Raw genomic sequence first — 27667 nt, 5'->3', positions numbered from 1 at the left:
ATACAACACAGAAACATGGCCTTCGGCTCAACTTGCCCACTTCTGACCAAGATACCCAATCTGCATGTCCTACTGCCCTTGTTTGGCCCATAAGCCTCTAACCCCTTTTTATCCATGCCTGTCCAAATGTACCTATCCAACTACCTCCTCTAGCATCTCATTCCATATACCCACCCCCTGTGTGAAAAAGTTGTACCTTAGGTTCCTTTTAAATCTTTCCCCTCTCACCTTAAATCTGTGTCCTCTGGTTCTTGACTGGGAGAAATTCAGAGACCAGCAGAGGAGGACAAAGGGCTTAATTAGGAAAGGAAAAATAGATTATGAAAGAAAACTGGCAGGGAACATAAAAACTGACTGCAAAAGTTTTTATAGCTATGTGAAAAGAAAGAGATTAGTTAAAACAAATGTAGGTCCCTTGCAGTCAGAAACAGGTGAGTTGATCATGGGGAACAAGGATATGGCGGACCAATTGAATAACTACTTTGGTTCCGTCTTCACTAAGGAAGACATAAATAATCTTCCGGAAATAGCAGGGGACTGCGGGTCAAAGGAGTTGGAGGAATTGAATGAAATCCAGGTTAGCCGGGAAGTGGTGTTGGGTAAATTGAATGGATTAAAGGCCGATAAATCCCCAGGGCCAGATAGGCTGCATCCCAGAGTACTTAAGGAAGTAGCTCCAGAAATAGTGGATGCATTAGTAATAATCTTTCAAAACTCTTTAGATTCTGGAGTAGTTCCTGAGGATTGGCGGGTAGCAAACGTAACCCCACTTTTTAAGAAGGGAGGGAGAGAGAAAACGGGGAATTACAGACCAGTTAGTCTAACATCGGTAGTGGGGAAACTGCTAGAGTCAGTTATTAAAGATGGGATATCAGCACATTTGGAAAGTGGTGAAATCATTGGACAAAGTCAGCATGGATTTACAAAAGGTAAATCATGTCTGACGAATCTTATAGAATTCTTCGAGGATGTAACTAGTAGCGTGGATAGGGGAGAACCAGTGGATGTGGTGTATCTGGACTTCCAGAAGGCTTTCGACAAGGTCCCACATAAGAGATTAGTATACAAACTTAAAGCACACGGCATTGGGGGTTCAGTATTGATGTGGATAGAGAACTGGCTGGCAAACAGGAAGCAAAGAGTAGGAGTAAACGGGTCCTTTTCACAATGGCAGGCAGTGACTAGTGGGGTACCGCAAGGCTCAGTGCTGGGACCCCAGCTATTTACAATATATATTAATGATCTGGATGAGGGAATTGAAGGCAATATCTCCAAGTTTGCGGATTACACTAAGCTGGGGGGCAGTGTTAGATGTGAGGAGGATGCTAGGAGACTGCAAGGTGACTTGGATAGGCTGGGTGAGTGGGCAAATGTTTGGCTGATGCAGTATAATGTGGATAAATGTGAGGTTATCCATTTTGGTGGCAAAAACAGGAAAGCAGACTATTATCTAAATGGTGGCCGACTAGGAAAAGGGGAGATGCAGCGAGACCTGGGTGTCATGGTACACCAGTCATTGAAAGTAGGCATGCAGGTGCAGCAGGCAGTGAAGAAAGCGAATGGTATGTTAGCTTTCATAGCAAAATGATTTGAGTATAGGAGCAGGGAGGTTCTACTGCAGTTGTACAGGGTCTTGGTGAGACCACACCTGGAGTATTGCGTACAGTTTTGGTCTCCAAATCTGAGGAAGGACATTATTGCCATAGAGGGAGTGCAGAGAAGGTTCACCAGACTGATTCCTGGGATGTCAGGACTGTCTTATGAAGAAAGACTGGATAGACTTGGTTTATACTCTCTAGAATTTAGGAGATTGAGAGGGGATCTTATAGAAACTTACAAAATTCTTAAGGGGTTGGACAGGCTAGATGCAGGGAGATTGCTCCCGATGTTGGGGAAGTCCAGGACAAGGGGTCACAGCTTAAGGATAAGGGGGAAATCCTTTAAAACCGAGATGAGAAGAACTTTTTTCACACAGAGAGTGGTGAATCTCTGGAACTCTCTGCCACAGAGGGTAGTCGAGGCCAGTTCATTGGCTATATTTAAGAGGGAGTTAGATGTGGCCCTTGTGGCTAAGGGGATCTGAGGGTATGGAGAGAAGGCAGGTACGGGATACTGAGTTGGATGATCAGCCATGATCATATTGAATGGCGGTGCAGGCTCGAAGGGCCGAATGGCCTACTCCTGCACCTAATTTCTATGTTTCTATGTTGATTCCTGCTCTGCGTAAAAGATTCTGTGCATCTACCGTATCTATCCCCACCATTGTAGACCTCTATAAGATAATCTCAGCCTCCCGTGCTCCAAGGAATAAAGTCCTTCAAACTAAAAAAAACAATGTCGCGTCCTGGCAGAGCAGCAACAACGACTTGCCAACTTGCAATAGTAGGATTGGCAACGTGCTGGGTATTGGCACCAGTTGGATTGTTCTTTGAACGCCGGCGTGGGATCGACGGGCTGAATGGCCTCCTGGTTGTCAATGGTGGGTGCGGGATAACTTGATAACTTGTTCATTTGCCTGTGGGGGTGAAGGGAGGGGTTTGTAAATAAGCACCGCAGCTTTGCGCCAAGTGGCACTGGGTAAAGATGGGAATGGGGGAAGAGAGGTACGGGAGGGGGGTTACTGGTGTCCGGGGAGGGTGGCACAGAGCAGCAGTCTCACAGCTCCAGAGACCCTGGTCTGGGTTTCTGTCTCTGTGGAGTTTGCACGCCCTCTACCCGCGGCACTGCAACTCGCGGGTCGCTGTGGGCGAGTGGTGGGAGTGGGTGCAGGACGGGGCAGGAGGGTGACTATCCGCCTGGTGCAGGGGGTGGGTGGGTGGGCGGTGTGTGTCCTCCGCTTCTGCCCGGGGAGCTCAGTCCGCCTGTCAGACCCTGCGCCGACTCCCGGCACCTCGTGGAAACGTCCTGACTCCGCGAGTGGCTGCGTATGTTGCAAAGGTCGGCCGCCTGGCCGGCTGCTATAAAGGCGGTCCGGGTCGGCTCCCGGCGCAGACATGTCCAAAGGTTTTTACATCAGCAAGGCGCTGGCGGTGGCGGCGGGGGCGTTAGCCCTGGCTGCCGCCGCTACCATCATAGCACTGGCCGTGGTCTACGCGCAGGAGAAGGATAAGAATGAGGGGTCCGTGGGACCGAACGGCCCGGGGACCGAAGGGCCGGGTGGTCCGGGGACCGAAGGGCCGGTTGGTCCGGGGACCGAAGGGCCGGGTGGTCCGGGGACCACCGTGCCGAGCGGTTTGCGGACCAGCGCCCCGTTGCCCGCCGAGCCCTGGCAGCGGTACCGGCTGCCCACCTCCCTTCAGCCGTTGCACTACCAGGTCAGCCTGTGGCCACGGCTGGAGCCCGAGGCCGGATCCCCGCTCCGCTACATCTTCACCGGCAGCTGCTCGGTGCTGTTCCACTGTCAGATGGACACCGACATGATCCTGCTGCACAGTAACCAGCTGAAGCTGCTGGGACCGTCGCTGACTCGGGTGTGGGACCAGGACGCGAAGCTGCTAACCGTGAAACGGAACTGGCTGGAGAAGGACACCCAGTACCTGGTCATTCTCCTGGCGGCCCCGCTCACCGCCGGCAAAAACTACAGTCTCTTCACCGAGTTCGAGGGACCGCTAGCCGACGACCTGAAAGGTTTCTACCGGAGTCAGTACAAGGACGAGACGGGACAGACCAGGTCAGTTTCCGGACCCTCTCCCCGGGGAAGGGCCGAGGGTCACCGCGGGGGCTTCTGCAGCCGAGACCTGTGTCTGGGAGGGAGGGAGGGAGGGGGTCCACCGGGCGGGGAGACTCGGGGAAAGTGATCGCAAAGTGAAAAGCAGTGCGGGCGCGGTACTTGCATCCCGCCCGCCTGCGCTTTGTGTCTGTATGGAGTTTGTATGTTCTCCCTGTGGCCGAGCGGGCTTCCCCCTGGGGACTTCGGTTCTCTCCCCAGTCTATAGCGGGTAATTAGCTGCAGTGGAAAGCGGCTGGAAGGCATTCGGCGAACGGGAACAGAAGTTACAGAGAGGGAAATGATTTGTGATGTTAGTGGGGTAATGCTATGGGTAATACCACGATATTATAGCACCGCTCAAGGGGCCGATTGACCTTTCATGGTGTAGGGAAATATGAATTAAGAATGGGATGGAGGTTGTACTATTATTACTCAAAGCCCTGTATCTCCACCTGGCGTTTAGTGACCAGCTCCCGGGGCCGGCACCTTGTATTTGGAGTGTGTGCGTTTTAGTGCGAGATCCAAACATCCATAATTCCACAAACTAGGATTTATTCCCGGAATGTAGACAGATGAGAGGTGATTACATCTGGATTTCCAAACTAGTAAGGGAAGCTGATGAGAACAGAACGATGTAGAGAACGAGTTTCATCGGGTTGAGGAATCTCGGAGTTTAGGGGACGCGAGCTACACTTTGATGTTTCGAGGATATTGTTCGGAAAAACTTCTGAACACAAATTATAGAAATTTGTGAAAGAACAATGGACAAGGATGAGAACAATGAATATCTAATGCGCATTCACATTTATCTATCCCTGCCAACTGCGGGGCGCGGTCCTGGATTATATTCAAGGCAGATATATTTGAATCAAGAGTGAAGTGTTTAATTGTTACATGTACAGAATTTGAAACAATAAAATGTTACTTGCAGCAGCATAACAGGCATGTAAATACAATACACATAGATAATATAATTAACAACAAATCCATATTTGAATAACCCCAACACAAAAACGCCTAAAGTTTTTAGTGCAACTAAAGACGATCAGTCCATAGTTCGGGTTAGTGTTGTGTAGTGATGGTTGTTGGGAAGATGCTATTCTTCAAACTGGTGGTCACAGCTTTCAGACTGCTATACCTTCTTCCCAATGGTTGGAGTGAAATGGGAGCATGGCCAGGGTGGATCTTTGATGAAGCTGGCTGCCGTTGTGAGGCAGTGCCTCCTATGGATCCCATTTATGGTGGGGAGGTCAGTACTTGGTGGTGTTGTGGCTGAGACTGGGTTAGCCAGGATCTTATTGAAATGCCTCTTCTGCTCCTGTTGTTCTTGTCCAGGCCACGTCAATAGCTCATGGGTGGGGTGAGAGTTTGGGTGGGTGTGTTGTGGTTTGGGTTGTGAGGTGGATAGAGCTTGGTCAGAGGACAGTATAGTCTCACTGAATAGCATAAACACGCAGGAGCAGTCACGGTGGCGCAACGGTAGAGTTGCTGCCTTACAGCGAATGCAGCGCCGGGGACCCGGGTTCGATCCCGATTACGGGTGCTGTCTGTACGGAGTTTGTACGTCCCCCTTGTGACCTGCGTGGGCTTTACACCGAGATCTTAGGTTTTACTCCCACATTCCAAAAACCTACAGGTTTGTAGGTTAATTGGCCTGGTAAATGTAAAAATTGCCCCTCTCGGGTGTAGGATAGCGTTAATGTGCAGGAATATCGCTTCAGTGGGCCGAATGGCCTGTTTCGTGCTGATCTAAACTAAGCAAAGTGAGCTGTTATGTTTCGTTAATTGTTTAATTAATCTGCCGATGGGACATAAATGTCATATTTTTTACTCCACATTCACCACCAACAATCAACCTGAGACATCACTTGTTTTTCTATTTACATTACACTTGATTCCTAAGTCCTAAAAGTGACAAGTTCTCGCTTTTCTAAAAAGTTTCTCTTGGGTACAAAATCCTTAGTGAGTGAGGAGCAAAATTACTTTGAGATCAAACTAATTACATTGAGATAAACAAATCTTATGCCGCAACTATGGGTGTAACTGTGAGTGGCATGTTGGATTAGGTAGTTCCAAGTTTCAATGCCAGTAAGGTTGACAAAAATAGTCACCATTGGCAGAGTAATTGGACCAGTTTTTACCTGCCTGAACTTCCTGAGGCTTGTGTAATTCCTGTATATCGTGCAAAACCTGCGAATTTAAGCCATTCGATGAGTATCAGTGGGGAGCCTGATGGTGAGATCATTGTTTCGTCAAGCTGACTCGACCAGTGCAGTTTAAGCATGGCATTTGGATTACGCATTTAGGTTTGTATTTGCATTCCACTGAATTATAAGCCCAATTTGCACAACATTAACTGTGAACAATGTTGCTGCCAACAAAATTTGACATTTAATTCTGGACCCAATGCACAATCAAGCACATCACAATGCCAACATCACCCAGTATCATACAGCACCTGTTACACCAGATTATCCACAGGAATTTCACAGAAACAGACAAAGTGTGACAATGGAAAGATGATCTGATTAAGAAAGAATCAGAAAGACATTTTGAAACAATGCTGTTTTTTGTTGAGTTAAATTTAGGGATGTACAAGTGACCACAGGGGGAAGCAGCATGATCATTGGGGCAATAGGTTTGGTGAAGATTATGGGAATAGCAAGAAATAAAATGTAAAAGGAAAGGGTGGGAATTTTGATATTGGAATATTGGTGAACTGGGTTTCAGTGCAAGTGGTGCAAGTTATCAAGGACTGTTTTGGATGACCTCAAACTTTTTGTGTGTAGAGTTGTGATTTATCTTCCTTTACAGGAAGAAAAACATAATATATTTTAAATGATGTAATTTGGAAATGGCAACACCAGTTAACCCACAGTTATAGGAACAAGCAGTAACAAAATAATATGTTAGTTTTGGTTCTCTAATGTGGTATATTCTTGGTGAGAGTTTTCTGGTGAGAAATTTGTTTTTAGTTAAATTAATGTATGACATGGCTTGTAGTCCCAGTTTTTGGCTTGCAAGTCTCAGTGCAGGGGTGTGGGGAGTTGGGAAGAGAGGTCAAGTGTGGGACAGAAGTTGGGAAGATGGTGTGAGGGGGAAGGTGATGGGAGAGGCACTGGAAGGTGGAAAGTAGATCATCTCTTGGCCCACGCAGACCGAGACAGTAAGTTCTCTCAGAACATGCACAAAAGCACAGTGGGTGTACCTTCACACAAGCACTGATGTGGCACACCACCACTTTTTCATGAATATATAGGGTGGAGTGCTCAATACAATTCCGTCCAAACCAAGCTAGAGGACAGATTAAGAACTAGATAAACTAGTTGAAATGACTAAGATGATGATCAAAGACATTAGTTATCTATTTATAGACACCCTCAAAGGTATTCAGGAAAGTCTCCTTCATCAGTACATGTTTGGCCAGACAAGGAAGTTGGCATTTGTGAACTTGGACTGAGAAATACGCCAATGTTGGTGAGGCTGCATTTGGAGTATGGTGTTCAGCTTTGGTCACCCTGCTAAAGGAAGGATGTCATTAAGCTGGAAAGAGTGTGAAGAAGATTTATGAGGATGTTGCCAGGTCTTTAGCGAGAGGTTGGGCAAGTTAGAACTTTATCCCTTGGAATGCAGGAGGTTGAGGAGTGACCTTATAGAGGTGTAAGATAATGGGGGGAATAGATAGAGAGAATGCACTGAGTAGGAGAATCAAGAACGATAGGATGTAGGTTTAAGGTGAGATGACCAAGATTTAATAGAAAGCTGATTGGCAACTGTTTCACATAGGGTCTATGGAACGAGGTGCCAGTGGAGGTAGTTGAGGCAGATACTATAACAATATTTAAAATACATTTGGTTAGATACATTTATTAAGTTAGGTCTTTATTCTTTGGAGAGCAGAAGGTTAAGGGGGGACTTGATAGAGGTCTTTAAAATGATGAGAGGGATAGACAGAGTTGACGTGGATAAGCTTTCCCCACTGAGAGTAGGGAAGATTCAAACAAGAGGACATGACTTGAGAATTAAGGGACAGAAGTTTAGGGGAAACATGAGGGGGAACTTCTTTACTCAGAGAGTGGTAGCTGTGTGGAATGAGCTTCCAGTGAAGGTGGTGGAGGCAGATTCAATTTTATCATTTAAAATAAATTGGATAGTTGTATGGACGGGAAAGGAATGGAGGGTTATGGTCTGAGTGCAGGTAGATGGGACTAGGGGAGAATACGTGTTTGGCACGGACTAGAAGGGCCGAGATGGCCTGTTTCCGTGCTGTAATTGTTATATGGTTATACATGGATAGAAAAGGTTTAGAGGGATATGGACCAAATGCAGGCAGGTGGGACTAGTATAGATGGGGCATCTTGGTCAGCATAGACAAATAGGGCCGGTGCCTGTTTCTGTGCTGTCTGACTATCTGTGAAATGCGTCATAAGATTTAGAATACCACAATAAAGAATTAAGGCAATTCAAGATAAGAATAATTAATTGGAAACAAGCCAATAAATAGAACATGAACAGATGTCACCCTGGCAAACTGGAAGCACAATTGGCAAGCAAAACATGGCAAGCCTTTGTGGAGATGTTTCTGCTTCAGTGACTCTGCAGACTTTGTGTGATAGACTAAGATTGTAAGAGGGAGGAAGTGTCCACCACAGTTGCACTTGGGTACATGGCAGTGAACCATTTCTTGAGCTACTGCAGTGCAGCTGGAACAATGCACTCACACAATTTTGCTGGGTGGGAGTTCCAGATTTTGGACCTGGGAAAGGTAAAGAATGTTGATAAATTTCCAAGTCAGGGTGGCGGCTGATTTGGATACGGGAGTGAACGTTTTGGAACATGAGTACATGATGAAAGATGGGCAGTAATTCATGGCTGGGACTTCAAATGTTGTGGATGGAATGGAACAATCAAACTCTGAGTGAACCAGCTTCCTCATACCAACAGCGGACAAGGGAACAGGTACTGGGAGTGTTTGAAGATCACGTGTGAAGTCTTAAAAGTGAAGCAAATCTCCCTCTTCTGACGACAAAAAAAACCCCAAACTGCTGGAGGAACTCAGTGGGTCAGGTAGCATCTGTGGTGGCTGAGGATGGTTGACATTTTGGTCGAGTCCCTGCATTATGACTGAGAGTGTAGAGGGAGGTGGCCAGTGGATGGAAGTGAGAGGGAGGAGTGAGGTGAGTTGGTAGGTGATAGGTGAAAACAGATAAAGGGAGATAGATTAGGCGATTAGAACTGCATCAAGATGAGAGGGGGGGAGAAGAGATGGAGGCTAGGGAAGGTGATAGCAACAGTGAAATAAGGGAGGAGCCGATGCAGATAGGTATGAGGTTGATGGGCAGATGGAATCTGTTGGGGGAGGGTGATGAGTCTTGGTAGTGAAGTGGGGGAGGGGGTTGGAAAGAAGAACAGAAGGTAAACAACCCTGGGTGAATTAGGAAAGCAACATGGGAAGTGGGATACCTGCAGTTGGAAGATGCTCATGGAGCTCAATGCTCTTAAGACAGTGGAATTGAGTGTAGACTTTAGGAGAGCTCCCCCCCCCCCCCCCCCCCCCCCCCCCCCCCCCCCCCCACTCACCATCAACAATGCCACAGTCACATCATCTGTGGAGTCATTTAAGTTCCTGGGAACCATCATCTCCAAGGACCTTAAATGAGGGACCACCATCGACTCCACAGTCAAGAAGGCACAATAGAAGATGTACTTCCTGCGGCAGCTGAGGAAGCACAATCTGCCACAGGCAATGATGGTCCAATTCTATACGGCCATCGTAGAGTCTGTCCTCACCTTCTCCATTATGGTCTGGTTTGGCTCAGCCACCAATGCAACCTTCTGTCTATTGACAAACTGTACACTGCAAGGGCCAGGAAGCGAGCGGGTAAGATCATCTCTGACCCCTCTCACCCTGGCCACAAACTCTTTGAATCACTTCCCTCTGGAAGGCGACTCCGGACTGTCAAAGCCAACACAGCCAGACATAAAAACAGCTTTTTTTCCCACGAGTAGTAGCTCTACTCAATGACCAAAAATCTGTAGCCTCCTTTTGCTCTAGTATTTTATTTAATTCACATGTTTAATCAATAATGTTTTAGTATTAATGTTAATGGTTTATGTGTCATCTCTAACTGTCACTGTATGCCATGTCACTTGCGGGCAGAGCATCAAGGCAAATATGTGAACTTGGCCAATAAACTTAATCATAAAAATAGAATGAAGAGAGAAGTTGGGTGGGGCAACACCAGACAGAAACAATGGGTCCACCTGGACAGTAATGTTTGTGGATCTTGGGGAAGAGGTAATTCTGCCATAACGCGATAGTTGCATTCCTAAGAAACCGCGTGAAAGAAAAACGCAGTAACAAAAAAACAGTTGTGTCAATGGGATAGGAGGGTTGACGGCTGAAGCAAAGTTAGCAGGTATTTCACATATAAAGGTGTTTTTAATAGTTACAGTATTCGTTTTTTTTGTTACAAGAGGATGCGTGTTACTTTGTTTCATAGAGTATTATTGCGCAAGTGTCAATAGACGCGATTCTGGTCAATTTCCATGACCACCCGCGGTGACAGACCAGCGGTTCTTAAGACAAGTACTAATTACTGCAGGGGGGGGGGGGGGGGGGGGGGGGGGGGGGTGTTGGAAACTGTTTATTTTCCCGAGACAGCTCCTTTTTTCCCCAAGGCAGCTTTCCTTTTTCTGTTCGTCAATTTCCAAAGAAATGTTTGTGATTCCCGATCGAAATCACGTTATAGTTAATTCAGCCGGTGTAATTAATGTAAAGAGTTTCATTTGATCAGTCACGTTGGAGCAGATTTGCGGTAGGCATTGTACCCGAAGAAGCGGGAAACGCTGGTTAGGGCACCTTCAGTTTGTACACAAACTAGAAGAACACTTCATATTCCGCTTGTCTAGCCGACAGTCCCTTTGCTTGTGCTGACAGTAACCCCCCCCCCCCCCAAATTCTGGTTCCACCTAACACCTCTCTGTAGGACTCTCACCCCTCTACACTTGAGTCCAGAGGCAGGCTCTCAACCTGAAACATTGCTGCCTGACCCGCAGAGTTACTCCAGCATTTTGCGTCTTTCTTCAGTGTAAACGTCTGCAGTTCCTTCTTACACACTGAATGATAAATCCTCTTCGTGGATGCACCCACACAGCAGACTTTCATTCCAGAGGACAAGGTCTTGTCATGTGTTGGGGGCTGAGTAGTTCTTACCTTGGACTCTGGGGAGCAGGAGCAGAAGGAGAATCCAGAGGGGGAGGTTCCATGATCTCTGAGCAAAAACATAATTGAATCCTTTGCTCCCTCAGAAATTGCCTAATGTCCATTAAATCGATGGAGCAGGATCAGCAGATTGAGGCGAAGGCTGCAAGTGTCTGTCACGTTTAATCTAAGCAACTTGTTCAAGGTCTATTTAGCACTCTTCAATTACTGTGGCCACTTCCTCTACTGATAAAGGCTGTATTAAAACTTCTACATGAGTTGTTGAATTACAAGACAATGTGGAGTTAGATGAAGGAGCTGGCTCAAGCAGGCGCTGCTGACTTTACACAAGCTCATTCCAGTGCAGAATCCAACAACATCCTGACTGCAATTCTGAGAGGGCTTACCTTGTGTGTTATGTCACCTAACCTGGATGGGTGACCCACTAGCACTTCATCAAGGAATTTCCCTAAAGCAAAGCAATGATATCCACAACTAGCTCAAGAAAACAGCTGTGAAGGCATCATTCCACATGGCCTGTACTGTGGGATACTGACCACAAACATCTATATTTTTGGTTAATCTAGTGGACTATCTAGGATAGCAGAGCAGAGAGTGCAGTCAGAGTGTGGATGTGCTATGAAAAGCTGACTGCTCCATGATGCACCAGTTGCCAGTGAGTGTGTTCCTCACCGGAGATCACGGACAGTACCTCTATCACAACCCAACAGATTGCTTCTTGTCACGTGATCCTCTTGTAGGTGTACAACCACATCCAGCATGGATCAGAAAGTGTCAACATGTTGCAAGATTGCTACAAGAAGGGTATGAGTAGAATACCTGAATACCTTAAGGATAAGGGGAAAGTCTCTTAGGACCGAGACGAGAAAAACATTTTTCACACAGAGTGGTGAATCTGTGGAATTCTCTGCCACAGAAGGTAGTTGAGGCCAGTTCTTTGGCTATATTTACGAGGGCATTAGATGTGGCCCTTGTGGCTAGAGGGATCAGGGGGTATGGAGAGAAGGCAGGTACAGGATACTGAGTTGGATGATCAGCCATGATCATATTGAATGGCGGTGCAGGCTCAAAGTACCAAATGGCCCGCTCCTGTACCTAGTTTCTATGTTTCTATGTGCTTCCGTTGTTGTTCCACTGGAAGGAAGAGCAGTTATTCTGAAAGATACCAGGTGTATTGCATGATAAGCAAGCTGCCAGAAGGCAGTGCCAAGGATAGACCCCAGTCACTTGGAAGACACAACAAAGAATGTCACTAATCTTGAGCGCATCACGGTCTCTGGCCCTGACTGAACAAACTTTTGTTGAGGTTGCATGAGAGCTTTGGGGAAATGACCCTGATTGCAGTCAGTAAAAGTGGATGGAGGCACTTCTTGGGAATAGTGGTTTGGCACACACAATCATGCCAAAGCATCTCAAACAAAAATCCAAAAGCTGAGAATAATCTTAGCTAAATGTGATCGTCCAGAACTGCTTGCTATGGAGAAGGTAAACTGCTTGGGCAGAGTTTGGTCTACTTGAGCGAACCAGATATGCCCAGCTCTGTGAATTACTCAAATGGTCTGACGGAAAGAACAGTTCAGAATGTGAAAGGTGTGCTGAAAGGTGATGAAATGAAAGTTAAGACATTTGATATTTCACTGTTCGAATGCAGCAAAAGGACTGTGGATTTGAATACATTTGCATTTTGCAAAACCATGATAGTGTGTGCCAAACCAGTAAAGCAGCATTGCAACACCAGAACTAACTACCACCTTTCCAAGATAGAACATTGTGTTCCGGAACCAGATATGTCTTCACCAATAATGGGGGAGCAAATAGTTTGCAAATAGACAGGCCAGGCAAAGGGGCAGAGCAGGGCGGATGGAAAGCAATGCTGTGGCTCACACTGCCGCTGCTGCCTGTTGCATGCCAAACCTGGACCTGCCCAATGTCACGAGTAGGGAAGATGCTGGAATCAGTTATTAAGGGTAATAATAATAATAATAAATTTTATTTATGGGCGCCTTTCAAGAGTCTCAAGGACACCTTACAAAAATTGAGCATGTAGAGGAAAAACATGTAAGGGGAATGAAATAAATAGTAGAGACATGACTAGTACACAAAGTAAAGACAGAATTCAATAAAAAACACAGTATGAGGCAATTAATGCACAGATGAAAAGGGACGGGGACGTGGGGCTAAGGATAGGCAGAGGTGAAGAGATGGGTCTTGAGGCGGGACTGGAAGATGGTGAGGGACACGGAATTGCGGATCAGTTGGGGGAGGGAGTTCCAGAGCCTGGGAGCTGCCCTGGAGAAGGCTCTGTCCCCAAAACTGCGTAGGCTGACTGGGCACTTGGATTGTGCAAACTGAAGACCCCACCCAAACTTGGATGGCTTGTGATATTCAACATCTCTTCCTGATTGGTTTTGGTCAATATCTCCACCTAGTGTAAATTGTTTTCAGTGGCAAGGAAAGAAAAAAAGGGGGTAAACAATGGGAGTTTGAAAGGGGATGGTGTTAGAGGGACCTGGTTGCTGGACCCCCGTGTCTCCCTCACCCCGTCCCCATCGACACAGAGTTCCCAACCTTCTCCCATAAATGTAAAGTCCTAAGTGCAACCATGAAAACAAAAGCAGTAGGAGGAACTGTAGATGCTGGTTTACACTGAACATGGACACAAAATGCTGGATTAACTCAGAGGGACCAGAATCACTGGACATTAACATTATTCAGCAAGCAATTATGAAGGCATTTGTCACAGGTAGGATTGATTACAAAAATAAAGATATATTAAAGTTTCCCAGTGAGAGTGCAGCTGAAATATTGGGTCCAGATCTGATCTTCTACATGACGAAGAATGTGCTTGCAATAGAGGAAGTATGATGAAGATGAACTAGATTGTGTTCAGGGGGAATCCAAAGACTGGTCCTGACCCAAGGTATCGATGTTCTCCAGGGATGCTCTGCTGACGTACTCTAGCACTTTGTGCTTTATTTTTGTTCAGGAGGATTGTTCCGTCAGGATGAGATGAAGCAGATTGAGTCAATGCTCTTGATTTTGGAGGAATAAGAGGTGATATATCTCTGAAATGTATGAAGATATTCCAGGGCTGCACAAGGTAGATGTACAGACAATGTTTCTTTGGGCTGTGGTGTCCAGAACAAAAGGTTACCGCGTCAGAACAAATGGTCAGATATTAATGACCAGGATGTGTAGAGTTCTTCACCCAGAGGGTAGTGAGTCTCTATAACTGTTCATTGAGGGCTGTGGAGGCTCAGTACCTGAATATATTCAGTGCAGACATCAATGTCCCTTTGGATATGAAGGGAGTTGAGGGATACAGAGGTAGTGCAGGAAAGTGGTGCTGAGGTCCAAAATGAGCCCGTTTTCCTGATGGTATGCCCAGCACATTGGCCCCAAAACATATTTCTGCTTCAGTTTCACACATTCTACCTGTTGTAACACCTCATAGATGGTTCTCACACTGGGGACTGGACCTTGTCGAGGTCACTCACCCATCATCTTCATTGACACATTTACCTCTGGCAGGAGATGGGAGGAAAGCCAGATGGGTTTTACATTTGGCGTTGGTCTATTTGGCGATAGGTTTGGCGTTGGTTGCTCACTCCATGCCAAACTCAGTCTGCCAGCTCTGTCTTCAGGACTTGGCCAGCTCGGTCAGTGGTGCTACAGACCCAGCCCAGTGATGGGCATTGAAGTCCCCACCCAGAGGCCGCTCCTCAGTGCTACTCCCCAGTTCTGCTCAACATGGAGGAGTGAGTTTTGTCACCTGAGGGAAGTATGTGGCTGGTAATCCTGGCCTGACTTTGACCTAATTCCTGGGGCCTGAGGCAATGTTGAGGAACCCCAGAACCATTCCCTCCGGCTCTGGTGGGTCGGTCCTGCTGGTGGGACAGATGCCCGGCCCAGGGGCTGAGGTGGGGAAGCATGAGGTGCTGTATTTGTCGAATTCAAGCACGCCAGGCCATTGCTTCGCCAGGCCCTGCTGCAAACGCCACCATCTACAACAGGTAGTCGTGTCGCATCTCCTCATTGAAGAACGTGCTTGGAGCTGTGGTGTGGATGTTTGGTGGGTAGGTTTGTCTGGTTCGCAGGAGGGTCTGTTGAGGCAAAGTCGACGGTTGGGGCAGCTCCATCAGCGGCCTTGGAGCAGCTGAGAGGAATGACAGTGATCCTGAGGGAAGTGAAGTGTCTGCCCGTCTGACGACCAATATGCCTCTGTTTGTCCGCAGGATCATCGCCACCACCCAGATGCAGCCGACCGACGCCAGGAAAGCCTTCCCCTGCTTCGACGAGCCAGCGATGAAGGCCACGTTCACCATCAGCCTGTTCCACGAACCGAAATACACGGCATTGTCCAACATGCCCATCTTGGGTAATCTATCCCAGAGGAGGCGACAGAGGGGTGGTGGGGGAGCGGGTGGGGTGCGATGGCGGGGATGATTGTTATAAAGGGTTGAGGGACCTGTGACCAATCTCAGACCACGGGAGAGGAGGCCAATCCCCCCTCGCTCCAGCTGGTTGCTGGACCCCCGTGTCTCCCTCACCCCGTCCCCATCGACACAGAGTTCCCAACCTTCTCCCATAAATGTAAAGTCCTAAGTGCAACCATGAAAACAAAAGCAGTAGGAGGAACTGTAGATGCTGGTTTACACTGAACATGGACACAAAATGCTGGATTAACTCAGCGGGTCAGGCAGAATCTCTGGAGAAAAGGAATAGGTGAAGACCCCTCTTCGGACATGAGGAAAAAAGTATTTGTATATCACCCGGGTCCAGCCCCCCCCTGAGATGTCGTCCAGAGAAACAGGAGTTCCCGTTCAGCCCCGATGGCAGATAAGGATCTCCCTGTGGAGGGCGGTCCTAGTCTCGTCCGTGACTTCTGCGGAGACTCGAGTCTCCTTGTCAGCCGACGATTGCCTGCTGGTTGATGGATGCGTAGATGGTGGCAGCCTCCATCTCACCACCTGGCACATCTCCCCCCAACCCATCCTGCTTTCCACAGGGACCACACTCTGGCCCGTGCATCCCTCAAAAAGTCTTCAAAAAGCCAACACGTTGACCCAGTAAAGATAGACACTAAATGCTGGAGTAACTCAGCGGGAGAGAAGGAACGTGTGACGTTTCGGGTGGAGACCTTTCCTCAGACTGAGGGGGTCAGGAGAGACTTCTAAGTCCTCCGAAACATCACCTATTCCTTCTCTCCAAAGATGCTGCCTGACCCGCTGAGTTACTCCAGCATTTTGTGTCTATCTCCGGGTGTAGACTGTAACCCCCACTCCGCGTCCCCGCCCCTCCCCGCAGCAGAAAGACTATCATCCGCTGTCTGTCTGCCGGTACCTCAACCCAGTCCCACACTCTGCTTCGCCACTCTTGGGGGAAGAGAGTTTCAATGACTCACAACCCCCTCAAATTTTAGAGAGAGTCTGAAGAAGGATCTCGACCCAAAACGTCACCTATCCATGTTCTCCAGAGATGCTCCCTTGACCCGCAGAATTACTTCAGCACTTTGTGTCCTCTCAAATTTAGTCTCTTCTCAGTTTTAAATGGGTGGCCCCTGGTTCTAGATTGTTTCTCAAGAAGAAACAGCAAATCCTCAAGATCTTGCATGTTTAAATCAGATTGCCTCCGGCAGGTCTGGGCTCAAACTGGTCCAAGCCTGGCTGGTCCACTATGGAATCCAGCCATCCCAGATACTAGTCTAGCCAATCTTCACTCAACTGTTTCCAAAGAATTTAAATTATTTTAGGAATAAAGAGATCAACACCGTGCAGCTGGGGTCTCAACACGGCACTATATAAGTGAAGCTACACTCCCTACGTTTGATTTCATTATCCCGAGCAATAAATATGAATATGCGAGCTTCTCTAATTACTTGCCGCACCTAATAAGCAGATGCGGTATTAAATAATTGGTGTAAAACTCCAGCACGTTGTGTCTCATTTAGTAATCAGCTGATTAATATTCCCACTTCTAACCCCTCCACCACAAAGAGAACTTCTAGATGTTGTTTGAAGGATCTTTCACATCCCGTGTGTCTAATGATGGGTGCGGGCATCCAACTGCCCACTGGCATTGGAAAATGATGTACTATGTGTGTTATGTAATGTTGAAATGCTCTCAGAATTTGTGCACACAATTGTTCCTCTTTCTCTGCAGCGAATAAAACGTTGATTATTAAAAATGTCACCTGGATCAACACCACCTTTGAAACAACTCCCAAGATGTCCACATATCTCCTTGCTTTTATTGTTTGTGATTTTGGTTATATTGAGCAAACGACAGATAAACCTTTGGTAAGAGATCAGTTTTTAGTTAACCATGCTGCTCCTTCTCAAGGCAGTGGATTGGTCCCACAGGGCCATTAGTTGACAGCCCTTATGCTTCGACAATACAGGAGTTTGTCTGGAAACTTTATAAATATTGCGAGAATCTCTGCGTCCATCTCCTTGGGCAGTACATTCTAGATTACAACCACTCTCTCGTCAAGCAGAATTGCTTGTCAGAATTGTTACCCTCCACACTAAAGCGATACTCTCCAGTTTTAGACTATTCTGCTAATTCCCTGTCATCTTTGACCTTTGTTCCCACACTGAGTGTGGCTGGAATCTGGGTGGAATATACTGTCCGAGTTAGTAGAAGCAGAGGTTCTTGCATAAATATAGCATATAGAGAAGTACTATAGATGGCTATGGACCAACTCAAGGTAAATGGGATGAGTAGGAATAAATACAATGGTTGGCATGGACATGGTGGGCTGAAGAGTGTAGGAAGGAATTGCTGATGCTGGTTTACACCAAAGATAGACACAAAATGCAGGAGTAACTTAGTGAAGCAGGCAGCACTGCTGGATAGAAGGAAAGGGTGACGTTTCAGGTCGAGACCCTTCTTCAGACTGAGAGTCAGGGGAGAGGAAGACCCAGAGATAAGGACATGTAAGGTGTGAGAACGAGACATCAGAGGGGATGAAGAACAAGGAAAGTGGAGAATAGATCGTTGTTAGCTAGGAGAAGTTGACAACGAAGCATACAGAGATGAGATTTAATTAAGGGAACAGTCAGACTGGTTGGAGATCTAGGAAGAGGTAGGGATGGAGAGAGGGAAAGCAAGGGGTAATTGAAGTTAAAGAAGTCAACATTTATACCGCTGGGGAGTGAGCTGTCCAAGCGAAATATGAGGTGCTGTTCCGCTGGGGCTCACTCTGACAGTGGAGGAGTCCCAGGACAGAAAGGTCCGCATGGGAATGGGAGGGTGAGTTAAAGTGTGTAGCAACTGGGAAAGCGGATAGGTTTAGGCAGACTGAGCGGAGGTCTTCAGTGGAACGATTGCTGAGCCTGCGCTTGGTCTTGCCGATATGTAGGAGTCCACACCTGGAACAATAGATGAGGTTGGAGGAGGTTCAAGTGAACCTCTGCCCCTCCTGAAATCCTTGGATGGAGTTGAGTGAGGGGGTATAGGGACAGGTGTTGCATCTCCTGCGGTTGCAGGGGAAAGTACCTGGGGAGGGCTGGTTTGGGTGGGAAGGGACGAGTTACCCAGGGAGTTGTGGATGGGAACGGTCTCTGTGGAAAGTGGAAAGGGGTGAAGATGGGTAAATTTTGCTAGTGGTGGGATTCCGTTGGGGATGGCCAAAGAGCCTGGTTCTGTGCTGAATTACTTGATAACTATTGCTTTCCCCTTTATCCATTTTGTATTTGTCAAACATGATTTCTCTTTCACGTGTCCATGTTGACTCCGACAATATTATCATTTTCTATGCGTCTTGTTTCCACTTCTTTAATAATAGATTCTTGAATTTCCCTTCTACTGATTTCAGGCTGAATGGATTATAATTCCCTGTTTTCTCCCTCTCTTCTTTCTTAAATAGTGAGGTTACATGTGTTCCCCTCCAATCTGTGGGGACTGTTCTGGTCTCTGTAGGATCTTGGAAGCTGAGAGCCAGCACTATCTCTACACTCACTTTCTTCGCCAGCTTGGCATTCAGGTCAGCAGTCTGGGGCATTTCTCCTCTTTCAACCTCATTAATATCTCCACTACTCCTTTTTGTAAATTCATACTAGTTTTTATTTTAACAGGTTTGCAAGCACTGTAGACTGATTGTTCTTTGGTTTTGGTTTTTCTAATGGTCTATTGTCCATTTTCTGAACTCGGGGAGAGTTATCTGCCATTACATCGTCTTATGTTCATTCTGAATCAATAGACTCTACTGAGACAGCGCAGGAATGGGCCACCCTGCCCTGGGTCCTTTGCTTTCAACATCTTGGCTCATCAGTCATTGCATTGTTTTCCTACAACCTCCTCCTTATCCCCCGGTTCCTTAAAATCCACGTCCAGGTACCTTTGAACCCAATCAGCATCTGAGTTCCCCGAGTCTCCAAGTCCAGTGTCAGGAGTTTATACTTGTCATATGTAACAACAACAGAACAATAATATTATTTGCAGCAACATAACTGACCCGTAATCGCAATGCACACAAATAATGAAGAAATCAATACATGAATGACCACTAATACTTGTGCAAAAAAACACATAGTCCTTAGTGTAATCTTTACCAGCCGTTACGTACAGGTTCGTAGTTGAGGTTGGTAGTTGTTGGGTAGAAGCTATTCTGGAACCTGGTGGTCATTGTTTTCAGACTCCTACACCTTCCTCCAGACAGGACAGGGCATTTCAAAGGTTCACCTTTCTCCATATTTCAGTCCTAATTAACCTGCCCCTTACCTGAGATTATGAGCCCTAGTTCCAGCCTCCTCCTGCACAGGGAATCATTTCTTTAATTCTACAGAAAGCATCTACTTGGATCCCTCTGAAAATATTGTCATTTCTCCTTTCGTTCTTCTGAAGCTGAGAGCGGAGAGGCATGGTCCTCCTGCTCCCCCCTTCACATGGTAAACCCCACCATCCTTAGAAGCAGCTTGGTCATCTTCACTGCACTCCCTCTTCACCAAGTTTATCGATTCACACATTTAGTTGCGTTCAGTCCTGTATTCATTCAGTGTTTTGTATTTTCTGCTATTTTTTTGTTGCAGAACACTTTAGTGTGAAACAAAATACTTGATTCATTAATATATTTGATCTGTTTTAAGATCCGCATATGGGCTCGACAGCAAGCAATTAATGAAGGACAGGGGAATTACGCCCTCAATGTCACAGGGTCAATCCTCACATTTTTTGCACGATATTACAGAGTCGCCTATCCGCTTCCAAAATCAGGTAAGATTTTAGTTTCGTTTTTGAGTTTGGTTTAGAGATACAGCATGGAAACACCGGGTCCGCACTGCCCAGCGATTCCCAGACACCTCCTACACACACTGGGGACAATTTACACTTATCACAAGCCAATTAACCTACAAATCTGTACGTCTTTGGAGTGTGGGAGGAATCTGAAGATCTCGGAGAAAACCCACACAGTCACGGGGAGAACGGACAATCTCCGTACACACAGCACCCGTGGTCGGGATCGAACCCAGGTACCTAGCGCTGCAAGCTCTATAAGGCAGCACCACAGTGCCACCCACAATGGTGTTGAAGACTTGCCCATCTGTGATCTGTTCTATAAATGTGTAGAATATTAACACAAAGTTTTGTACTGATAGTAACATTCATTTTCTGAAGTGAACGAACTGTTGATTAATTATGGTGTAATGCAGGTAAAAGGTGTTGAGGTATTATAGATTTCAAAATTTCAGACAAAGAAGGTAGAGAAAGTACAGGTAAAGGGAAGGGCTGGAAAAGTTAGAGTGGAGGGGAGATCAGATGACAATGAATTACTTATTTCAATTTAGGTCACCGCTCAGAATGTGCTATCTTCTACATCGGAGAGATTAGTGCAGACTGTCTGTCTGTCTGGGGAACACCCCTGCCCTTGGACTGGAGGCAGGTTATCCTCAAAGCTGAGCCGCAGACAAAAATGGAAAAAAGTTCAAGTTCAGCACGTCAGCCCTCCTGGAGGCTTAAATAGGTGGATGACAGTCAGAGCTGACTCTGTGGGCCAAAGGGCCTGTTTGTGTGCTTTATTTCTCTAAAATTGTGCTTGATTATCGATTGGATTTGTTGAGGTGGTCAATGAGGTGTTTATATATGTATTTTAGCAAGGTATTTAATAAAGTTGCATATCAGATTGAGCAAGAAGGCATTTGTCTACAGATCTGGTTAACAATGGGAGACAAAGTGGTTCTGGGCGTAAATCCCGGTTCAATCCTGATTCCACTCTGTGTGGAGTTTGAACATTCTCCCTGTGAATGTGTGAGGTTCTCCAGGGTGCTTCAGTTTCCTCTCATGTCCTAAAGACGTGTAGGTTGGTACAAGAGCGGAACTCGCTATCAAAACATGGAGGGGACGGGGGATACAATTTTTTGCCGGCCACGCGCGCACTCACAGACACGCGAGGCTTTGGAGGCTCAATCCAGCGCTAAAAGCGGAGATTTTAAAATCTGGGATCACAAAAACACGGGGGGGGGGATGTCCCCCACCTCTCAAAACATGGGGGGGACGTGTCCCCTCTGGCCCCCCCAGGTATTCCGCCCCTGGGTTGGTAGGTTAATTGGCTGCTGCAAATTGCCGCTTGTGTATATGTGAGCGGCAGAGCACGCGGGGAAGTTGATGAGAATGTGGGGAGAACGAAAAATAGGATTAAAGTGGGGTCAGTGTAAATGGGTAATTGGTGGTCGGTGCGGACTCTGTGGGCTGAAGGGCTTGTTTCCATACTGTATTTCTCTAACATTGTGATTGACTATTGATTGCATTTGTTGAGGTGGTCAATGAAATGTCATACATTTTTAGCGAAGGATTTGACAAAGTTCCGTGTGGCAGATTGAACAAGAATGTAAAAAAACCCTTGTATACATCAGTAGGATGGGAACGGTTTAAATCTTGGCTCAAGAACGGGAAACATATAGCATAGGATCTAGCGATCTCTGGGGATGGGGGTCGGAGAGAGTTCTGCTGATGGGAAATATATAGTTTGTGAGAAAAAACAAAGCGAGTATGCAGGATATCAAATGGATAATAATGACCAGAGCCTGTCATGACAACTTACGAACATGAGAGTGTACCTCCAGTAATGGAAGAAGGTGCAAACAGGGCTCTGTGTGAAAGCTCACAGCATTCATAAACTAAAAGGCACGAATACTGATCGTGAGGGGAGTGGATAAGCTGGGGGTGGGCAAGGGCAAGCAGCACAATGTGAAAAATGTAAGGTCAGCCAGAAAACAGAGAGGCAGCATATTTTTTGAGATAGTGAAAGATTGGGTTGCATTTATGTTGAAAGAGATTGAGACATTTTTGCTCCCCAACATACAATTAAGAAGAAAATAACACGTCAGCTTTTATTGCTAAAGGGTTTGAGTGCAGGGGTGAGGGAGTCTTATTGCAGCTGCAGACTGCTGCCAAAGAACTGCACGCAGCTTTCCTCTCCTTATCCAGAACATTTTCTCTCTTGGCTGAAGGAATGCAGTAATGGTTCCCAGACGGGGTCCTGGGATACCAGCAAGTCTTTTTGAGGAGAGACTGATGACTGGGGCTAAATTCTCTCAGGCTTAGGAGAGTTGGGAGAGATGTCGTTAAAACTTATTTAGTTCTTACAGGACTCTTACAAAAGTTAAGGTCCCACAATATTTAACTCCTCACATTGGCTGTGAAATGTTTCCCTTGACTGAGGCATCCAGAACCGGGGCTCACGGTCCCAGGATAAGGGGGCAGCCTTGGCAGGGCTGAGAGGAGGAGAAATTTATGTGGAGAGTCGAGGATCTTTGGAGTTGCCCATCCAGTAGAACTATAGGGATACAGCCAATGACTTTGATTCAGAGCAGAGATCTACAGACATTGGGACATTAAGGGAATCAAAGGACATAGGGATAATACAGGAAAGTCAAGGTTGGCCATGATGAATGGTAGAGAGAGCTGGAGGGGCCGAGTGGCAACCCTGCTTCTAGTTCTTAAGTAGAAATCAGTAGGTGTAATTTACAGGCCACGATGGACAGTGGTTGCAAAATACCAATTGTTCTGGACTCCTCAGCCGTTGGACACAACCTCACAGTCAATGATGAAAATTCAATATTCCGTTGTACTTTCATGAGAGGTTGACAAAATGAATGAAGAATGAGAGTTAAAAAATGGGACAAAGAATATCAGTCGGAACCTCAATGTCAAATCGCTCTGTATGGAGCTGAGAAAGAACTAGGGGTGGAAAATGGTGGAAGTTGGGAATGTGCTCCGAACATTAATGGTAATGCAGAGTATGGTACAAATCAGGACATCAGGGGTGCATCCAATAAAGGTAATACAATGATATCTGAGTCTCTGTATCCAAGGGCCACAGGTTGGGAACCTCACCTGTGCGTACAACATTTCACATTTCTCCTCCTCTACTTTGATGTTCTTGCCCTAGAACTGATTGGAGGGTTAACGAAACTCTACCTGGAAGAGTAGATTAACATCGAGTAAATATTAATGGTGTTTGTGGTGCTGATAAATGAAGGTTTATTAATGCCCCTGTCCCACTTAGGAAACCTGAACGGAAACCTCTGGAGAATTTGCGCCCCACCCAAGGTTTCCGTGCAGTTCCCGGAGGTTCCCGGGGGTTTTAGTCAGTCTCCCTACCTGCTTCCACTACCTACAACCTCCGGCAACCACCTGCAACCTCCGGGAACCGCACGGAAACCTTGGTTCAAGTTCAGGTTTCCTAAGTGGGACAGGGGCATTACTCTCAGGCTGTGGATGTCGGATTACAACATTGTTTGCTCTTCAATGTTTCATCTCTTTAACAGACCAGATTGCCCTTCCTGACTTTAATGCTGGTGCGATGGAGAATTGGGGGCTGGTCACTTACCGCGAGACAGCACTTCTGTACGACCCAAAAATGTCTTCCAATGGGAACAAGGAGAGAGTGGTCAAGGTGATAGCACATGAGCTGGCTCATCAGGTACGTGTGCAGAACACTGGATTAAGTGAATCTTAGACCGACCCGTGCACAATGCCGACAGATTTGTCTGCAGCAAACATGTCGTGCACATGAGCATCAGTGCTGAGTTTATGGCAAAATGAATGGTCCTGCTGGGAGAATGCATTGGTGTCAGACGGACAATGTAGGGGAATGCTGAACTACGAGAGCGGCAGTACAGAGGGAGAGCTGCTTTATCTGAGTATTAGTACTGGGCGAGCACCGCACTGACAGAGGGACAATACTCTGGCCAAGCAGTCATTAGACCAGATATCAGAAGCAGGGCAAGGCTCTTTGGCCCATCGAGCCTGTACTCCCCTTTCAATAAGATCACAGCTGATCTTCAACCTGAAATGCCACTTTCCCGAACTAACGCCGTACATGGTCCTGATGCAGGTTCTCGACCCAAAACATGAACCACCTCTTTGACTTTACAGATGTGGCCTGACCCACTGAGTTTATTCTTAGTTCCACAATCCAGCATCTGCAGTCTCTTGTGTCTCGATTAATCCCTATATCCTTTGATGCTCTTAATATGTGACCATCTATTGGTGAATATCCAAGGCAGAGAACATCTATTGTTGCCTTTTTTTAGATCCAGGACTGTCTCCACCGTCCCTCCAGGAGAGAGAGTTCCAAGGTCACTATGCTCAGGGTGAAGAAGTTTTGTTTTTTAACCTTATCCAGCCAACCCTTGACCTTGAGCCGTGACGTTGGTTCAAGACGCCCCCAGACGGGGGAAATCACTGCCTGTGACTCCCTTGTCAAGCTCTGTAAGGATTTTGTATATTTCAAGAGATCACGTCTCATTATGCTAATCCAGCCTTAGTCTGCGTGGTCTCTCTTTGACAAGGCCCTCTCTCACTACTTGACCCCCAGGAACCTTTACTGAACTCCCTCTATCACATGTACACCCTCTCGTGGGAGCAGGGGTGACTGAGTGTGTGCTCTGTAGTGAGAGAGGGTGTCTCTCAGAGGGGCAGTCACAGAACTCTACACTAATGGGTGGACTCATCTGAAGGAACAGTCTTTTAGTGAAGTAGGGTTGCTGGAATCTTAGGCCGTGAGGAGGCGGTACCCTCTCGATGTTCACATTATGGCGAGCGGGGGGGGGGGGGGGGGGGGGGGGAGGGTATATTTCTCTTGACCTGATTCTCCATTTCCCTGTGTACAAAATATATAAAAGCGGGAGCAAAACACAATGTGCTGGTAGAACCCAGGCAACATTTGGGTCTGGACTATTTTTCAGCTGATGAAACCTGGTCAGACTTGCCTTATTGAGTTGGTTGTTTGGCTCAAGATTCTAGCATCTGCAGTCTTTTGTGTCTCCATGTTAAAGTGGAAGAGAGTTCTCATCATTGAAGATGATTAAAACAGTATGTTGTAGGACAATATACTGTTGGGAGCAGTGATGATGTGGACATTAACCCACTGCAGATTATTCCTGCTATGACACAGAATGAGTCACACAAAGGCTTTGTTCTGAACAAGAAGCAGGCACAACGTGGAGACCTGGTGGAAGAATCCCAAGGAAAAACTCCCTTGAGATTCCCCTGGGATTCTACTTTGCTCTCTGTCATGATGGTGTTAGATGTCTTGGCTGCAGGAGTCTAAAGCTGGTTTAGTTTTGGCAAATGAACGACATTGCATTGTCGATATGTTTGGCCATTTTCGGTGCCCAAATCTTTGAAGTGCCTTCATGCAGCGACCTGTTAGCTCTGCTCTGCACGAACCATGATAACTGTTTGATTACTGCTTATAATTACATACAGTTTGAACATCAGCTCTTACTTGTATTACTGGCTGTTATCCAATGTTCCTGATCCATATTGCTTAACAATCTTGAACAAGCCACATTTGGAACTTTACCAAAAATATGACAAATTCCAACCTCGTCTATGGAAATCGTACGATTTAGCAATAATTGATCACAGTTACAATTTAGTTTCTTGTCACGTGTACTGAGATTCAGTGAAGAGCTTTTGTTCCGTGCTATCCAGTCAACAGAAAGACAATACATGGTTACAATCGAGCCATTTACAGTGTACAGATACATGATAAGGGATTATTGTGATTTGTCACCAGTACATACAAAATGACCAGGTCCCTGGTGTAGGTGTAGTTTCTTTCATTACTTCTCATTGTCCATCCAGCTGCATATTAATTGCAAATGTTATTCCATCTGTAATAATGGAACAAAGATGTAACTAGAAAATTAAGGCGTTGGCAATGAAGCATCAGTCAAATCCTTTGCCAGAGACATGGGTTTGAAGGAGAAGGAAGCAATATCACTCTTATGAATAAAACCTTGTTTTTGAATGAAACTGAATTGATTGCCATTGACTGTAACACTAACAGCAGACTAACATACATGTTAACAGTAAGAGTAGTCACTTGGCCTTTCACACCCGCTTCGCCATGTTATAAGGCCATGCCAGACCTTGTTATGGGCTCAGATCCACGTTTCTTTGGGCCCTCTGAAACCTTTCATTTCTTTAACTCTTTGCTTATCAAGTAACTATCTACCTCTGCCTTAAAAAGATGCAAAGCCTCTACGTCCATTGTCCTTTGAAGAAAAGGGTTTGAAAGACTCACACTTTAGGAGGGACCATCCTGTCTTTAATGGGCACCCCTTTTATTTTTTAATTGTGGCCCCAGTTCTGGGGACCATCATGATCATATGCTATAATTCTGGTCTGGTCTATAGGGCAAAAGGACTATAGGCATGAACTATTACCGATCTGTAGGCTGATACTAACTCACTATTTTTACCTTTGTTTCAGTGGTTTGGAAACCTTGTAACTGTGAAATGGTGGAATGACCTGTGGCTGAATGAAGGCTTTGCCTCTTATGTTGAATACCTGGGTGCAGATTTTGTAGAACCAAAGTGGAATGTGGTAAGATGATATTGGTCAGAATTGTGAAAGAATAGTCTTATAGAGCAATCTTCATTTAAAATGCATGAAAAGTACTTCAAGCGGGTCAGAACTGTGACAAAATCCTCCATGTTATTCTTTAAATGTGTTATGAAGAAGAGGTGGAAGGAAGCGGCCTATAGTTTGGCTGAGTTATGGGTTGGGAGTGTGTGGATACAGTTTGCAGCCTGCCTGCCTTCAGAGGAGCAGGAGGTTTGATTCAGCATTGATGTAGTAAATGCCCAGTTTCCCCAGCAGAAGAGTCCACAGATCTAACTTGTGACCATTCAACGGCAACTTTGACCACAATACGTGTGGTAAACTCTGTGGTGCACCAGTGTAAACTGCACACAGTCAGGATAAACTGCACCATGTGGCTCCGCACTGAATGCTCGGGGGGGAGGGTGTAACCTGGAGCCAACAGTGGTGCAGTGGAAGATAGTGGAGGGAAGTGATGAATGGGTTGTTGAGAGATTGGGAGTTTCACGGAGCTCCGCACTGGGGACTTGTCCTTTATCAATGCCAGTTCTGAGCATAATTATTAACAAACTGCCAGTTGGTTAAAAGTAAAGAAGACAACTGTGGATTATAGAGACATTTCAAGAGACTAGTTAGATAGACATAAAAATAATCAAAAGGCACAGATCATAGAGTCATGGAGTCACTCAGCACGGAAACCTTCCATTCGGCCCATCACATCCACACTGACCCGTGGACACCCATCAGTATTAAACCCATCTACCGACGCTTGGCCCACACCCTTCAATGCCTGAACGATTCAAGTGTTTTCTGCTTCAACCACTCTCTCCAGCAGTGCATTCCAGGTGCTCACCACTCTCTGGATGAAGAAGAACCTTATCAGCTGTCCTCTAGAT

The 27667-nt window shown here is 46.3% G+C and overlaps 1 protein-coding gene across 1 annotated transcript in view; it reads left to right on the top strand.

Annotated features, from left to right (window-relative positions):
• The first annotated feature begins 2849 nt into the window (after positions 1-2849).
• Positions 2850-27667, top strand: part of LOC116991440 (alanyl aminopeptidase, membrane) — a 46009-nt gene continuing 21191 nt past the window's right edge. Inside the window, exons 1-6 of the mRNA XM_033050062.1 lie at positions 2850-3670; positions 15170-15312; positions 17097-17233; positions 20024-20150; positions 23705-23859; positions 26661-26774. Coding sequence (XP_032905953.1) covers positions 2994-3670; positions 15170-15312; positions 17097-17233; positions 20024-20150; positions 23705-23859; positions 26661-26774 — 1353 coding nt within the window. The 5' untranslated portion in view covers positions 2850-2993. The remainder of the gene's footprint in view (positions 3671-15169; positions 15313-17096; positions 17234-20023; positions 20151-23704; positions 23860-26660; positions 26775-27667) is intronic.

Source organism: Amblyraja radiata, chromosome 34 (genome assembly GCF_010909765.2).
Source record: "Amblyraja radiata isolate CabotCenter1 chromosome 34, sAmbRad1.1.pri, whole genome shotgun sequence".
NCBI classification, from domain to species: Eukaryota; Metazoa; Chordata; class Chondrichthyes; order Rajiformes; family Rajidae; genus Amblyraja; species Amblyraja radiata.
Note: the sequence above shows the minus strand (reverse complement) of the source record. Positions and strands in the feature narration are given on the sequence as shown.